This window comes from Alternaria arborescens, assembly GCF_004154835.1.
Source record: "Alternaria arborescens strain FERA 675 chromosome Unknown contig_75, whole genome shotgun sequence".
Classification (NCBI taxonomy): domain Eukaryota; kingdom Fungi; phylum Ascomycota; class Dothideomycetes; order Pleosporales; family Pleosporaceae; genus Alternaria; species Alternaria arborescens.
The window spans coordinates 1-17,406 of record NW_021167930.1 but is presented as its reverse complement, the minus strand read 5'-3'; the positions used below and the strand labels follow the sequence as shown (position 1 = coordinate 17,406).

The following is a 17,406-nucleotide window of genomic DNA, read 5'->3' as shown; positions in this document are numbered from 1 at the left end:
GCTCAGCCAGCTGTTACATGCCACTTCCAGGATCATGGATAATAGCCCGCTTGTCAGGGAGGTCATGGAGATCAGTCCCGAAGGAATGGGATTGTTGAAACAGTGGAATAATCTCCCAGCGCCTGTGAACAGCTGTGTGCATGACTTAGTGCTAAGTCACAGCGCTAATACGCCAGACGCGGTCGCGGTGAAAGCGTGGGATGGGCAGATGTCGTACCGAGAGCTGGATGATCTCTCATTGCAAGTGGCTATATTGCTGTGCGCCCGCAAACTGCCAAATGAGTCGATTGTGCCACTTCTTTTCGAGAAATCTATGTGGACAGTAGTTGCTCTGGTTGGCACGCTCCGGGCTGGACACGCTTTCCTTCTCTTAGACCCTGCCCTGCCAGAAGCTCGACTAAGGACGATGTGCCACGATTCTGGCGCCGAGTTGATCTTGGTATCTCAAAATTTCGCCCCCTTAGCCAAAACAGTCGCTCCGGAGGTAATTGCGCAAGTGTGCTCATACGCAACGCTCCACGACTCTTCCGACACCGGCCGTGCAATAATGCTACCACCTTCAAACCCGAGCGCAATTCTTTACTGCATCTTCACCAGTGGATCGACTGGAACACCAAAGGGTGTGTTGATTGAACACACGTCCTTTTGTGCCAGCGTCGCTGGTGTATACCAGTTAATATCTTTTGGTCCTGCTACGCGAGTGTTTCAGTTTGCCTCATATTCCTTCGATGTCAGTATCACCGACCACCTAGTCCCTTTGATGTCTGGCGGCAGTATATACATACCTCATGCGGATGAAGTCAAGAATAGGCTCTCCGATTCCCTGCGCGAATCGAAAGCCACTTACTTGGAGCTGGTTCCTTCAATGGCGAGGTCGCTGGAAGTTAACGTTTTGGCTAGTTTGCAGATTCTTGGTCTGAGTGGTGAAGCCATAACCAAGGCAGATGTTGAAAAATGGCATGGCACAGTCGCTCTGTCCAATCTGTATGGACCCGCGGAATGCTCCGGTACTTCCAGTGTTCGATTTCCGTTAGATGTGGAAGGTCCTTTCGAGACGCTCGGTACAATGACTGGATGCGTGGGATGGGTAGTTGAACCTACTGATCTCGAGCGACTGGTACCTATTGGAGCGGTTGGCGAACTGATTATAGAGGGTCCCAACGTCGGAAGAGGTTACCTGAATGATTCTGAGCGAACAGCAGCCTCCTTCGTATCCCCTATGCAGTGGCTTCAAAAGCTCCGAGGTGGTGCGCAGGGTCGCGTGTACCGGACCGGAGATCTCGTGCAATTGATGCCTGATGGGAATCTGAGATTTGTAGGTCGCAAAGACCTTCAGGTCAAGGTTCGGGGTCAGCGAATCGAGTTGGTCGAAGTCGAAAGCCACTTGCACTCACTGTTCCCCCGCTCGACGAACGTCGTGGCCGAAGTCCTCCAGCTCAATGACCATAGGGATCAGGCTGTCCTTACAGCTTTCGTGGACTGTCCAGATCTCCGCCAACTGGGAAATGCAAACCTCTGTGCTGACGATGTGGCTATATTGCCTCCAAGTCAGCTTTTCTTGGCTGAAGTGCAGAAAGCGATAGTACATTTACGGAGGACTGTCCCAGCATACTTGGTTCCTGCACTAATCCTCCCCCTCAATCAGTTTCCGGTCAACAACTCAACAAAGGTCGATAGAAAGAAATTGCGAACGCTAGGCACACATCTTGACTGGAAAGACATCAAGGGCTACTTGGGCTCTACTGGGTCTAAACGTGCTCCAGAAACCGAGATCCAACGAGCCCTAGTACTTCTCTGCGCAAAGGTTCTGAACACTGACCCCACAGAGATAAGCATAGACGACAGCTTTCTCTCTCTTGGAGGCGATTCCATCAGCGCTATGTCTATAGTTGCTTTTGCAAACGTTCAACGAATCACCATAACTGTTGCTGATGTTTTGGGCCAGCCTTCCATCGAGAAACTGGCGTCGAAAGCGCAGAAGGACCAGGAGATTTTGCCGTCATCGCATCCAAGTGAGGAAATCGATGTGCCGTTCACGATGTCTCCGATACAGAAGACGTTCTTTGGCGTGGTTACCCCAGAATGCATTAATCACTACAACCAGAGCTTTTTCGTGGCCTTGAACCGACACATTCCGGTTGAAGATCTGAGAAATGCGGTCCATGCTGTCGTGGAACGGCACTCTATGTTGCGGAGTCGCTTCAGCGAGACCGACGGCGAGTGGGCGCAGACTATTGTTTCTGATCCAGGATCCTTCCTATTTGACAGATCCAGGGTACCGACGTTCGAAAGTATCAAGTCGTGGGCGCTTGAAACACAACAAAGTCTGGATATTCGCAAGGGCATAGTGTTTGCGGTCAACCTTTTCGAAGTAGAGGGCCAGGGACAACATATGCTGCTAGTCGCACATCACCTAGTAGTAGATCACGTTTCTTGGCGTATCATTCTCGCAGACATGGAGCACCTTTTGGTCGACAACGTGAATATGGAGGCTGCATTTACTGAGGAGCCCTTGTCTTTCCAGACATGGTGTCACCTCCAAGCTCAATTTGCTCGAGAGAACCTCACACCCCAAAGAGCCTTCCCAGCATATGACAGGAATAAAGAGCTGTTCTCTACAGATTTCCTAGGCTATTGGGATTTGGAAAATATTCCGAACACTTATGCTGACACGGCGACTGCTGGATTCCAACTGAGTTCGGAAACAACCAATTGTCTCCTTCATGACGCCAACAGCGCATTCAGGACGAGACCTATCGAAATCCTTCAGGCTGCCCTGATATTCTCTTTCATGCATGAGTTTACCGACCGTGGACCACCTGTTGTTTATAGCGAGGGCCATGGGAGAGAAGTTTGGGACTCTTCGATCAATTTGTCACAGACAGTGGGCTGGTTCACGACGATTTGGCCGACATTACCCACAGTAGAACCGGGGCACAGCATCCTAGATGTGATAAGACGGACGAAAGATAGCCGACGAGAAATGCCGGCCAATGGATGGGAGTACTTCGCTTCCAAGGTTTTGAATCCGGAGAGTCGCGAAAGATTGCCGCTAGCTATTCCCATGGAGATCGTGCTCAACTTTGCCGGATTGTTTCAACAACTCGAAGGCCAGGATGGTCTGTTCCGCCTTGCCGATACTCAATTCTCGCAATTTGACGTGTCGACTAGCATCTCTCGGTTTGAACTCTTTGAGATTTCAGCAGTCATCAAGCGAGGCGTCTTGGATGTGAGTATCCTGTACAATCGCCATATACCCTCGAAACGTATCGAGCAATGGAGTGCAACCTTCAAGTCCACGCTGAACAAAGTATGTCAAATGCTACCATCGATGCCGACACAACTCACTCTTACCGACCTCTCATTTCTAAATTTCGGCTATCAAGATATCGACCGCATGATCGAGAGAGTTGCAACGGTGGTGGGTCCAGGTTCCAGCGTCAAGATCGAGGATGCCTATGCTTGCACCGGAATCCAGCAAGGCATGCTACTGAGTCAGGCAAAGAACTCGGCTAACTATGTTACTGGCACCTCATGGGAGATCAAGATGTCCGACGGCCTCGACATTGATCGTTTCATACGTGCATGGAAGAAGGTGGTACAACACAACCCAGTGCTTCGCACAATATTCCTCGAAGGCCACTCCGGTCAGCTGTTGGACCAAATTGTTTTGGCCGAGACAACTGGCAAGATCATTTGCTACGACTCACAGAAACTACAAGAAACCGAGAACGTAACACCAGTATGCCCATGGCATCTTTTGCTTCATGAAGAAGGTGAGACTCTACTTTGTAGACTCGTCATTCTCCATGCCTTACTGGATGGCCACTCTAGTAGACTTCTCCAGCAACAGATCACGGCTGTGTACAATGGAATATCTCTCGAACAGCCGAGCAGTAGTTTGAAGAACTACATTTCGTATGTGCAACAACTCCCAAGCGGTGCTGCAACACGTTATTGGGCCGGATACCTACAAGACGTTGACCCCTGTATGGTACCCACAATGGATGCTGGTGCCGGCGATGGCAAGGCCTCGGTAAAGTACGTCTCTAGAGATATAGCCGATCTCGAAGCGCTGCGATCATTCTGCGAAAACCATCATGTCACAATGTTCAATCTCATCCAACTTGCGTGGGCCATTGTTCTGAAAGCCTACGCAAGCTCCGAGACTGTTTGCTTTGGCTACTTGATATCTGGTCGCAATGTCCCAATTCCAGATATTGAAATGATCATTGGTCCCTTTATTAACATGGTAGTGTGCAAGGTGGAGCTTGAAGGTAGCAATTCCATTGCTGATACGATTCGCTCGGTCAATTCCGACTTCTTGCAGGGGCTAGACCATCAACATACCTCCTTAGTGGAGATCTTCCACGAATTAGGCATATCAGGCCGCGGCTTATTCAACACCGTGGTTTCTTTCCAGACCTTGCCGGAGACGGTAGATGAGATTGAGACATTCTCAGACCTCTCGATCAAGTCTATGGCAGCCGATGATCCCACAGAGTACGATATCACATTGAATATTGCCCTGTCCAGAAATAACATGGAATACGCCCTATGGTACTACGAAAATTCATTCACACAGGACCAGATCACAGACCTCGCCGTGGCATTCGAGGCTGCCCTTTTGGGAATAGTAGACTCAGCGAATGCTCGAGTTCACGACATAGATCTACTTGGCCAAGAACATCTACATTGGCTTCGTGCACGAAACGGAGTGGTCCCTGTGGCTCGAGAGGAGTGTATCCACGATGCCATCGCACCATTTTTTCTTTTGGCCCCTTCTGCCCCCGCCGTGTGTGCATGGGATGGAGATTTCTCCTACGCGGATCTGGGCCAACTAGTATCCAATTTGACCCACGTTCTAGTCCATACTGGCGTTCGCAACGAGAGTTATGTGGCGATTCACCTAGAAAAGAGCCGATGGACGGTGGTAGCCATGCTAGCTGTTCTCCGTGCTGGTGGATCTTTTACACTGATCGATCCTTCTCTCCCACTGGTACACAAGCAGGCTCTGTGCGATGAAATCGCTTGTCGTGTTTTGTTTTCCTCAGCAACTTCGAGTATCCCACTACCGTCCGTGGAGAATGTGATCACAGTCGGCAACGGCGAAGAAGAAGACTGGGCAAAAGCATCTATCAGTTATAGTGTATCGACGCCGGCCCGACCTAGACATGTCGCATACTGTGTGTTCACATCTGGCTCGACTGGTACACCCAAAGGTGTAGTGATCGAGCATGCCTCATTCTGCGCCAGCGCAAGATCTCAACACCGTCTTTTATCTATCAACAATTCTTCTAGAGTATTGCAGTTTTCTGCATACTCTTGGGATGTGAGCATTATGGACCAGCTAGGCACACTCATGGCGGGTGGTTGCATTTGTATACCCTCGGAAAGCCAAAGGATAGATGCGCTGGCGGACGCGATCTACCAGTTTAACGCGACATGGATTCAGACTACGCCCCCAGTTATGCGGCTACTACATCCGGATCAGGTGCCATCATTTGAAACAGTAGTACTCATCGGTGAAACCCCGTCTTATGACGACATCAATACGTGGCATGGGAGGGTTTCTCTTCGGGAAACATATGGTCCGACAGAATGTTCAGTGCTTGCAATGGTCAATCCCGATCCCCCATCTGACCCCAGAAACATCGGACGAGAGAGTGGCTGCGTCTGTTGGATAGTTGACCCGAACGATTATCACAAGTTGATGCCGGTCGGCGGGATTGGAGAACTTTTGATCGAAGGACCAATACTCGGCCGGGGCTACCTGAATGACCCCTTGAGAACTGCTTCAACGTTCGTTGAGAACCCTCATTGGGCTGCAAGCTATAGAAAGTTTGGTCTCATGCGGCTATATAAGACTGGCGACCTTGCCCATTACTGCCCTGATGGATCTATTCGCTATGTGCGCCGAAAGGATACTCAGGTCAAGTTACGAGGGCAACGCATTGAGCCTGGGCAGATTGAGTATCAAATTTCGAGCAGCTTCGAAGGCGCTGAACGCGTCGTTGTGGACGTGGTATTCCTGAACGCGGAGCCATCCCGAGTTTTCCTTGCAGCATTTGTGAAGGAAAGAAATTTCGCCTCTAGTGGCACCGTAGGTGTGGAAATGGATGTCCTAGCCTCGTCCAGTGCCCAGTTTGTCACCAAGGTGGATAGGTGTTTAGTCCATCTGGAGAATCACTTGCCCAAACACATGGTCCCGACCGTTTTTCTACCTCTGGCTTGGGTGCCTGTTACCAGCACATGCAAGACCGACCGCCGACGGCTGAAACAAAGAGTTGCCGACATGACTCGAGACCAACTCGAGGCTTGTACATCACTTGGGCCGTCCAATAAGCAAGCTCCATTGACCGATGCAGAACATAGTATGCGGGAGGTATGGAGTCGAGTATTGGGCATTCCATGCGATTCGATTGGTACGCACGACAACTTCTTTCATCTGGGTGGAGATTCTATGTCAGCCATGCGACTTATCGCAGAATGCCGTGCCGCAGGGACCACTCTCAGCATGCAGGACATTTATAAATACCGCAACATCTACGAAATGGCGCAACGGGACACAATTGGTAGCAGTAGCAATTGCATGGTGAAGAGTTCGGCTGGAGAGTTCTTTGGCCTGTCGCAATTTCAGCAGCGTTTACTCGACAGGTCCCCGCAAGCCAGTCACTCACGGATCTGTCAAAGTTTTTCAGTCGAGGCCGAGAAGGCTAAATTGGATAACAACGGCCTTCAACGCGCCGTGCGAGGCTTGGTCAACCATCACCCCATGCTGAGGGCCCGATTTTCCACAAATGACCAGGGTATCTGGCAACAGCGTGTTACATCGGAGATCGATCAATCATATCGAATAGAGGTTATGGCGATGTCTGAAGGATGGAGCCTCGACAAGGAGCTCCAAAGAATTCCTGAACAGCTTGATATCGCTTCCGGCCCCATTATCGAGGTTCGTCACGTTCAACACGCGGACGGTCCAGGTAGACATGATTATCTTATCTTTTTCTGTCATCAATTAGTGACGGATGCACTTTCGTGCAGAATCATGGCTGTGGACATTATGCGGCTTCTCGACGGAAGCATCCCCACCCCCGTCCCGTCATCTACAACGATGACTTTCCAGAAGTGGTACGAACACACGTCACTCAACGGAGCAGCCGCCTGTAGCTTGAATGATGGTGACGGGCACCAAAATCGAGATGGTCGTCACAAAACTGAATCGCGACTTGACTTTTGGGGCGTCAATAGAGACAAAAGCCCTGTGCGAAACCGTGCTAGTCAGGAGTTTCGCATCGATGCACTGACTAGCAGCTTGCTTTTGGGCTACGCCAATGCTGCGTATGGAACGCAGCCTGTTGATATTGTCCATGCGGCTCTCCTCCATTCCTTCTTCCAGACCTTCGGAGACTGCGAACAGCCGATGATACACCTCGAGTACGACAGTCGCGGTTCTGTGAATGCGCCAATTGAATATGAGAATACTGTCGGCTGTTTCACCAACCTTCTACTCGTCCAACCTGACATCAGTTATAGTCGCGATTTGTTAGACTTGCCACGTTTTGTCAAAGATGCTCGCAAACTATCGCAAGAGCATGCTTTACCAGCGCCGAAGGTGGGATCTAAGACAGCACTGCCATACGAGATAGTCTTGAGCTGCCCACCGAGACTGGTCCACCCAGATGAGCAAGCGAACATTGAGACCGTACCTGCTTCCTTCCGATGCCAATCGGTCAACAGATCACCAGAAACACCACAGCATAGCCTCATCGAGGTCTGCTGTCACTTAGCTCATGACGAATTAGTGGTGTCTTTTTCGTATGATCAAGAGATTCGACATAACGGACACATCGCTGCTTGGCTCGATAATTGCCAGAAGTCGCTTTCCACCGCAGCAGTCGAGTTAGCTGTCAAACCACGCATGTACACTCTTAGTGACTTTCCTCTGTTGCAGAATACATACGCAGAGCTTGATAGTTTCGTGGCCGAAGCTAAGCGTCAAGTCGCCGGACAAGATATCGAAGACCATCCCATCATCGACGACGCGTACCCTTGCGCTCCAATCCAACGTGGCATGTTACTCAGCCAGTCTAGGAATAAGCAACTGTATTACCCTCGCTTTGTGTGGAAATTGCATACTACTGAGAACTCAACGGTAGATTTGCCCAGACTACGGATGGCATGGAACACTGTTATCCAGCGGCACGAAATCTTCCGCACAGTCTTCGTGGAGGGCCTGTCTCAGACCGGTTTCTTTCTCCAGGCTGTCATGCATTCAATCCCTGATGCAATTACTGAGCTCCAGTGTGGTTCTGATGACCTGACCAATTTGATCAGCGATCTTCGCGAGCGAGAGGACCTATCGCGGCAGCATCATCTCTGGCATTTGGTTCTGTGCCAGAATGCAATAGGCGACACTATTTGCGACCTACAGATACATCACGCACTGATTGACGGGATTTCTATCTCTATTTTATCAGATGAGGTGCAGCGCGCTTATGCGGGGTTTTCCCCGACTGGAGGCGCTGTTCGCTACGGTGCATACATCAAATATCTTCAATCAACGCCAGCAGACACCAGCATCAGGTATTGGAGGGATAAACTATCCGAAACACCTTCATGTTTACTTCCAGATATCTGCGACGACCGGGAGTACACATCCTCAAAGCCTCGCAAGCGGGTATTGCTATCTGTCGAAGCTGAAATGGATGATGCATCCTCGATACATCAGTTCTGTGCCAGAAACGAGATCAACATGTCCAACGTTATCTACCTTGCTTGGGCGCTTGTACTGCAGCGCTATACCCAATCTGATCTGGTCACCTTTGCTTACACCACGTCTGGTCGCGACGTCGCCGTTCCAGGAATTGAACACGCCATCGGCGCTTTCATCAACGTCTTGGTCTGTCAAGTGGCTATGACGCCCAGTTTGACACTCCTCGACATATTACGTACCATACGGGATGAGACTATTCGCAATCTCGATTATCAAAACTGTTCGCTGGCGGAAATTGGTCATGCGCTCGGAGTCGACACGACCGAGTTGTTCAATACTAGTGTTTCGGTACATGAGAACGCTGCATACGGAAACCCGTCTGACCTCCCCTTTATCTTCGTCAGTGAGGATGGAGCTGATCCTACCGAGTTCGCAATCTCCATACACGCCGTGGTTGACAGAAACAACATTTCACTTTCTATGGACTACTGGGCAGGCGAGCGGTTGTCTACTAAGCAAGCCACACGACTAATTCACATGTTACGCAAAGTGATGAACAGCATCGTGGCACAACCCCGAGCAACTGTGTTCCAGGTCGATCTGATAAGCCCCGAGGACATGGTCTTGCTACAACAATGGAATCAAAAGGTTCCTGCAAGTCACGAGGCTTGTATGCACGACATCATTGAGACGCACTTTCATCTCAGTGCTTCTTCGATCGCAGTGCAATCATGGGATGGTGATTTGACATACGGCGAGCTCGATGATTTATCGCGCAAGCTTGCAAGTCATCTTGTGGAACTCGGAGCTCTATCAGAGCAATTTGTGCCGCTCATCTTCGAAAAGTCCAAGTGGACTGTTGTAGCAATGGTAGCTGTCATGAGAGCTGGAGCTGCATTCGTGCTCATCGATCCCACTAGCCCGGTTCACGTTCTAGAGGACATATGCACAGACGTAGAAGCGAAGATCGTGCTAGCGTCGGTAACACATCAGCGCGTCATGCAACACCTGAGTGTTTCGACGATTGTAGTGGGGCCCAATACAAAGTCAATCCTGCCCGACTTCCCTCTACCATCAGCAGAGGTCAGGCCATCTAATGCCTTGTATGTTGAATACACCTCAAGCTCAACCGGAAAGCTGAGATGTGTGGTCATAGAACATCGTGCATTCTGCTCGATGTTAAAGGCAAGCAAGCTACCCACGGGAGTCGACGAACACACCCGCGTGTTTCAATTCGCCAGCTACGCCTCACACACTAGTGTCAGCGACCATCTCATAGCGCTTTACCACGGAGGCTGCGTGTGTATTCCTCCACACACACAACTAAAGGACCTCGAGCAAGCCATTTGCGATCTGGAAGCGAATTGGGCAGTACTAACACCTTCTGTTGCGAGGCTGATCAAGCCCTCGAATGTTCCCTCTCTCAAAACTGTCGTTCTGGGTGGAGAACCTGTCTCTGACATAGACCAATCGCGGTGGCAGGGATCTGCTTGCCTGGTCAATGTATACGGAAATGCAGAGTGCGGCCCATTTACCATGGCTCAGCAGTCTGTACTGAGTCGAACGGGTGCTCCAAATATAGGTGTTGGCATGGGGGCGGTATGCTGGATTGTCGATCCCGCTGACCACCAAAAACTTCAGCCTGTCGGTGCCATTGGTGAAATACTACTAGAAGGTCCTGTGGTGGGCCGCGGATATCTGCAAAAGCGTGAAGAGAATGAAGCCTCTTTCGTGGAGGCTCCGGCTTGGATTCGGCAGTTCCGAGCAACATTATCTTCCCGATTCTTCAAGACTGGAGACCTGGCGAGATACCAGTCAAATGGAACTGTGCTTTATCTTGGAAAAAAGGCAACGCAGGTCACACTCAAGGGCCACGTTCTCCAACTTGAGGAGGTCGCTTCCCATGTGCAAAAATGCCTGTACGACAGTAGTGACGTGGTCGTCGATTTGATCCGTCCCAGTCATGGGACTGCAAGGCCAATTCTGGCTGCTTTCATCCATTCTCCATCTATGCACGGTATTCGAGGCTCCCAAGGCGATGCTATCATTCAGCCTACAGCTTTCTTCCAGAGAGCAGCGACCCTAGTTCAAACACGTCTCCGCGAAACATTGCCACGCTTTATGACTCCAACGGCTTTCTTGCCTCTAAGATGGATTCCCCTTACTACATCTGGAAAGTTGGATCGCCGAACCCTACAAGCCTTGTCTTCTCGCATGACATTGGATGAGATTGAGGCATATACCACCCCAGTAGAGTACTCTGTGGATGGAAGCCGTTCAGCGAACGAAGTCGAGACGCTGTTGCAGGAATGTATTGCCCATGTTCTCAGCAGAAAGACAAACAAGATCGGACTGGATGATAATTTCTTCCATCTGGGAGGAGACTCGATTGGCGCCATGGAGCTAGTCACCCGTTGCCGGCATCAAGGTATAGCGATTACTATCGCAGATATATTTCGGTACAAAACCACCCGTCAAATTGCCACTCGCGTCAAGACAGTAAAAGCAAATGCACTGGAATCTAAGGAGCACGTCGGAAAGGCATTCAGCCTGTCTCCAATTCAGCAGCGATTCTTCGAGCGCGTCCCTGGAGGTCAGCTTCGCTTTAATCAAAGCTTCATGGTCAAGCTTCGAAGACCCATACAAGGGATCGAAACGGCGATTTTCGCCATCGTGAGGCGGCACGCCATGTTACGAACTCGGTTCCGAAAAGAATCTGGTGTATGGGTTCAATCGTCGACCGAGAACGTCAAGCAATCCATCCGCTACCGTGTCGCAACGGTGTCGATGGCAGGGTTGAAAGGGCACCTGGAAGGAAGCCAAGAGGCAGTAGACTGTGAGAGAGGTCCACTACTTGTCGTTGATCACATCACTATCGATGGTGGTCAGTATCTCTCGTTCATCGCTCATCACCTCGTCATCGATCTCGTCTCCTGGAGAGTTATCATCAATGATCTGGAAACATTGCTGGTCGATAACGCACTTCCGCCGCAGCATTGCGCATCTTTCCAGACGTGGTGTCATGCGCAAACCGAGTATGTTCAAACGCGAATAAAACCGATGGAGACTCTTCCGTCCCTCGGTAATATTGGGGACTTTGAGGCCGACATCGAAACGTACTGGGACTGTCCTCAGGCCACAAATACACACAGTGAGGCCATGTCTTCCAGGTTCGAACTTGATTCAAATACCACTGAGCTCCTTCTTGGGGCGGTCAATAAGCCCCTGCGATCAAAAGCAGTTGAAATCATCCATGCTGCAATTCTTCTTTCCTTTGTTAGGACATTTCCGAATCGTCAAGCACCAATTATCTACCAGGAAGGACATGGGAGAGAACCCTGGGATAGCTCTGTTGATATTTCAGAGACCGTGGGGTGGTTTACTACGCTTTTCCCTGTTCTCGTCTCTGCGACGCCGGAAACAGGCTTCGTAGACGTTATTCGACGCACCAAGGACACTCTGCGCCGGACAGCTTCTAATGGCTGGGCCTATTTTACTTCCCAGTACTTGCATCCAGATGGGCGCCATCGACTCGACCTGAACAGACCGGCAGAGATCCTGCTCAATTACCACGGTTCTTACCGCAGCCTTGAGAGCAAAGATAGTGTTTTCCAAAGCACGACCGGCATCGATGACACAAGCAGATGCGTTGATCCACAAGTGCCGAGAGATGCAATGTTCATCATAGAAACTTGGGTTTCGGAGGGCGTTTTGCATTTGGACCTGAGCTATAACCGGAACAGCCGCTATCAAGATTCTATTCATAGATGGCTGGAAAACTGCAAAGTGATACTAGAGGAAGCTCCCCATGAGCTCAGCAACTTGCCTCACCAAGCTACCTTGAGCGACCTTGAACGCCTTCCGTTGACTCCACAGGAGTTTACCAGTTTTGTTCGAGTCCTCGGCGAACAAGGAATCGACTCGTCCCAATTACAGGACGCGTACCCATGCTCACACCTCCAGCAAGGCATTTTGCTTAGTAAGCAGGCGGATGAGGCGCTATATGAGACAAGAACCGAATGGAAAATCACGACCTTGGGACCTGATCGGCGCCTGACTGTCGAAGGCGTCGAGGCTGCCTGGGAGGCTGTAGTTTCAAACTACTCGGCATTGCGGACGCTCATCGTGGACAGCTCTTCTGACAGATTCAAAGACCAGATTGTCCTTGAAGGTGGCACGGGAAGGGTCATTATTGAAGACATATCTGGCGTGCAGCAAGAAAAGCAGGGCATACTCCCTTGGGAATTCAGAATCACTCAGCTTTCCGATACGGAGCTTACATGCACGCTTACCATCGGTCATGAAATAGTGGATGGACGCTCGCTTCAGCTGCTTGGTGCAGACCTGGCCCGAGCGGTTAATGGGATCGCATTACATCCCGAAACGTTACAATATGGTGACTATATCCTCCACCTCAACCAAGTGCCAGGAAAGCCTATACAAGAGTACTGGAAAACGTACCTCGGCGGCATGACGTCATGCCTGTTTCCCAACCTGAACGTGTCGCCTAATGGGCGCCTTCACGCTGTGACAAGGCAATTTCCTGCCCATCTTCTGCAAGGATTCTGCGAGATGCATGGTACTACAGCTTCCAACCTCATTCAAGTAGCCTGGTCTTTGGTCCTGCGCTGTTACACAAGCACAAACGACATCTGCTTCGGTTACTTGACATCAGGAAGAGACATTGCTCTCCCTGGTATCGAAAATGCTGTTGGCCTCTTTATTAACATGCTCATATGCCGTGTACAATTGGAAGACAGCCTTTCCGTTCTAAACATTCTGGAACAGAATGAAGGCAACTTCATCCGCAGTCTTGAGAACCAGCATTGTTCTATAGCTAAGATCCAGCATGATCTCGGCTTCCAGCGACGTCCAATCTTTAACTCTATCATCTCGTATCAGTCTCGTACTTCTAATGGGATGCCGGATTCGGGCTTTCATGAGAACAATACACCAGCACATCTAGAGACCATGGATATTCATGATCCCACGGAGGTAAGCATTTCCGTATTTCTCTGTTCCCGTAAATCTAGGGTCGCAATTCTCTCTGTACCTTTCACAACAATCAATGTACCATAGCTGACTTGCGGCAAAGTACGGTCTAGTAATCAACATCGAGGGTGACAGCGACGATTTCAACCTTTCACTCACTTTTTGGGATGCTTGTCTCGATCTGGAGCAGGGATCAAAGCTCTGCGACCTCTTGGTGCAGACAATCTTACACATTGCCGAAAACCCATTCACTACTGTCCGCGAGATTGAAATGCTGGGCAATGAAGATCGCAAGAAGATCCATGCATGGAATCAGGAGGTTCCGCCGACAGAGCTCGTGTGCATTCATGACTGCATAGGTGAACAGTTTCGGAAGAGACCGGAGGCGCCCGCAATCTGTGCATGGGATGGCAACTTCAGCTACGAAGAGCTTGATCGACATTCTTCTACACTTGCTGTTCGTCTTCAAAAATATGGAGTTCAGCCGGACATGTTCGTTCCAATTCTACTGGAAAAATCACGATGGGTCAGCGTCGCGTTCTTGGCCGTCTTGCGGGCTGGTGGTGCTTTCGTCTTCCTCGATCCATCCCATCCCGATTCGCGCTTGCAATACATGTGCCAGACGTTGCAGTCCAAAGTGATCATTTGTTCGCCCGATGACCGAGAAAGAGGAAGGATACTCGCGGAGACGGTGGTACCGGTTTCCCGGCTCGAATTAGAGCTATGCTGGACCGATGAGACAGCCACGTGTATGGCCAAGCCGGACAGCGCGGCTTACGCAGTATTTACATCAGGCTCCACTGGAAAGCCGAAGGGAGTGGTCATTGAACACGCAAACTATGCCACCAGTGGTCGATCGCTCGCGAAACAGCTGCATGTTTCGTCTGATTCGCGCGTCTTGCAGTTTGCGTCACATGCCTTTGACGTCAGCGTTAGCGATTATCTTACAACGCTCATGGCCGGAGGCTGTGTTTGCGTGCCATCTGAGGTAGATCGACTCAATGACATTCCTGGAACGGTGGATCGTCTGGGAGTGAACTGGATACATATGACGCCATCGGTGGCTCGGACGGTGCAGCCATGGCAAGTTCCCAGCATCCAGGTTGTTGTGCTTAGTGGCGAAGTGATGCAGGAGGTCAATATACAGACGTGGGGTATGGCAGTTCGCTTAATCAACGCCTATGGGCCTGCCGAATGCTCCGTTGACTGCGTGGTTAACGACGAAGTGGTCTCACGTCCAAACAGCATCGGAACAGCAAGCGCATCAGTCTGCTGGATCACCGACCGACATGATCCAGAGCGTTTGCTACCGATAGGAGCTGTGGGCGAATTGCTTGTTGAGGGTCCAGTCGTCGGACGGGGTTATCTACGTAATGAGGAACAGACCCGCAAGGCCTTCATCCCGCCGCCGCGCTGGCTAAAGCAGTTACCACGGCCCAATAACACGACAACTAGGCTCTACAGGACGGGTGATTTGGTGCAGTACTTGCCTGACGGCGCGATGCGTTACATCGGACGCCGCGATCAGCAGCTGAAAATCAATGGACAGCGTGTTGAGCTTGGGGAAATTGAGTTTCATGTTGGCCGCGTATTTCCCGTGTCTCAAGGCGCGGTTGTCGACCTCGTTCTACAGCCGCGACAGACTGCGCGACAAATCCTGACCGCCTTTGTACAGTGGGGGGAGGGACATCATGAGGATGCAGAATGCCGAGTGCTCGAGCACGACTCCAGTCCTGATCTTGTCTTGAAGGCACGTGATGCAGCGGTTCAGCTTGGAGAATGGTTGCCCCGGTACATGGTGCCTACACGCTTCATCTTCGTCACCCGCATCCCTCTGACCACGTCGGCCAAGGTAGATCGAAGTAGGCTTCGCCAAATGGCAACACACATGCTAGATGACAAGGCAGGAAACAGTAACAACAAGTCAGACAGACCTCTAACAGTGGCCGAGCAGCAAATGCAGACACTGTTCGCACAAGTATTGGGCGCCCAACTCAGCGACATTCGCGTAGAAAGCGACTTTTTTCAGAACGGAGGAGATTCCATCAAGGCTATGGAATTAGTATCTCGAGCCCGCCGCGAAGGCTTAGCATTAACCGTGGCACAAATCTTGCGCTCTAGTACCCTGGCGCAGCTTGTCAAGATGTCGCAGCCGCTCAACACTTCGCCTGAAGTTAAGCACGTCCGCGACCAATCCGCGCCGGAATCCATCAATACCCATACGCTTCGCTCTCTACCATGGCATGACCTCGCTTTCCGAGAAAGGGATGTATCTGATCTCACCATTACCACCGAGGTACAAGCATTTTCCGCATCTCGGCCGCAGAATTACTGGTTTTTGGAGTTACGGGGTGCCCTGGATACAGCAGAGCTGAGGCGAGCTTGCTTCAAGTTGGTCCAGCGCCATGCCATCCTCAGAACTGTGTTTGTGTGGCATCAGGACCAAACTTTCCAGGTAGTCCTACATCAAATGGATCCTGTGATATCGGAGCGCGAGACTGGAGACGACGACCTGCGGGCCGTGGCTGAGGTCTATAGCAGAGAGGACGCACGCTCGCAGATATTGTACCGGGAGCCGCCACTTCATTTCACCCTGCTTCGAAATAGTCCGGGTCATCATCTTTTGATCATGAGACTCTCACATGCCCAGTATGATGGCTTGTCCATTCCAGTGCTCATGACAGATGTGATGCATTTGTATCAACAGCGCGAACTCAGCATGGAGGCTCCATCTTTTGCTACATATACTCGACACTGCCTGCGCTCTCAAACTGGAGAAGCTCTCAGTTACTGGCGCCAGCTACTACATGGGGCCTCTATGACGCTGTTGCCAGCTAAGTCGGAGAACACAGATCCTGAAGATTCCTCTGCCCAACTAGCGGAAGTCACAGCCAATTTACGAAAACCAAACCAGCCGCCTGGAATCACCATAGCTACAGTGATGAAGACTGCATGGTCCCTCGCTCAAGCCCGGATCTTGGCAAACCACGACGATATCGTCTTTGGCCAACTTGTCAGTGGGCGCAATGCGCTGGACAACCAGCCTGACCTATCCAACGTGATAGGGCCATGTGTGAACATGATTCCAGTACGAGTGCGGCTAGGCGAGCTCTCACAGGAACCTGTGGTTGCTCTGATGCGTCGACTTCAAGACCAGCATGCGGCCTCTATGACCTTTGAAACGATTTCGCTGGGCGCAATCGCAACGAATTGTACATCTTGGGATCCGAAGGTTGAATTTGGCTCCATCTTACATCACCGACACGCTCCAGACCAAGTCAACATGCAGTTCGGTGAATTGGAATGCCGCGTGGATGCTTGGTCACCATTGTCGTTGCCCGGGAGAAGCATCTGGCTTTCAAGCATTGTGGATGATGCTGGACAGTTGAAGCTAGAGCTTTTCGCCCGCAGTAAGATAGTGTCAAGGGACATGCTAGAAAGGTTACTAAAGGCGCTATGTGATATTTTAGAAGTTTTAGACAAAGAATTCTCTCTGTCTGTAGAGAACCTTGTGTCTAGGTAAGAAAACACAGATGTAGAACGCTACTCTACCCTAGAGGATGTGCGTGATCCTACCCTAGAGGATGTGCGCGATTGCACTACAATCGCGCTGTGTTGTTAGTAGCGATAAGAGAGCGATAAGAAGCGAGGCGTAGGATCGCGGTAGTAGGATCGCGGTTGGCTAGCTACGCTACCAA

General features: G+C 50.7%; 1 protein-coding gene across 1 annotated transcript in view; it reads left to right on the top strand.

Annotated features, from left to right (window-relative positions):
• The window catches only part of AA0111_g12331 (Nonribosomal peptide synthetase 12), a gene marked incomplete at both ends in the record, with an annotated part of 28,142 nt that extends 11,024 nt beyond the window's left edge, over window positions 1-17,118 (top strand). The window contains 2 exons of the mRNA XM_028646299.1: window positions 31-13,711; window positions 13,812-17,118. Of these exons, the coding sequence (XP_028500064.1) occupies window positions 31-13,711; window positions 13,812-17,118 (16,988 nt within the window). The remainder of the gene's footprint in view (window positions 1-30; window positions 13,712-13,811) is intronic.
• Between the last annotated feature and the right edge of the window lie 288 nt (window positions 17,119-17,406).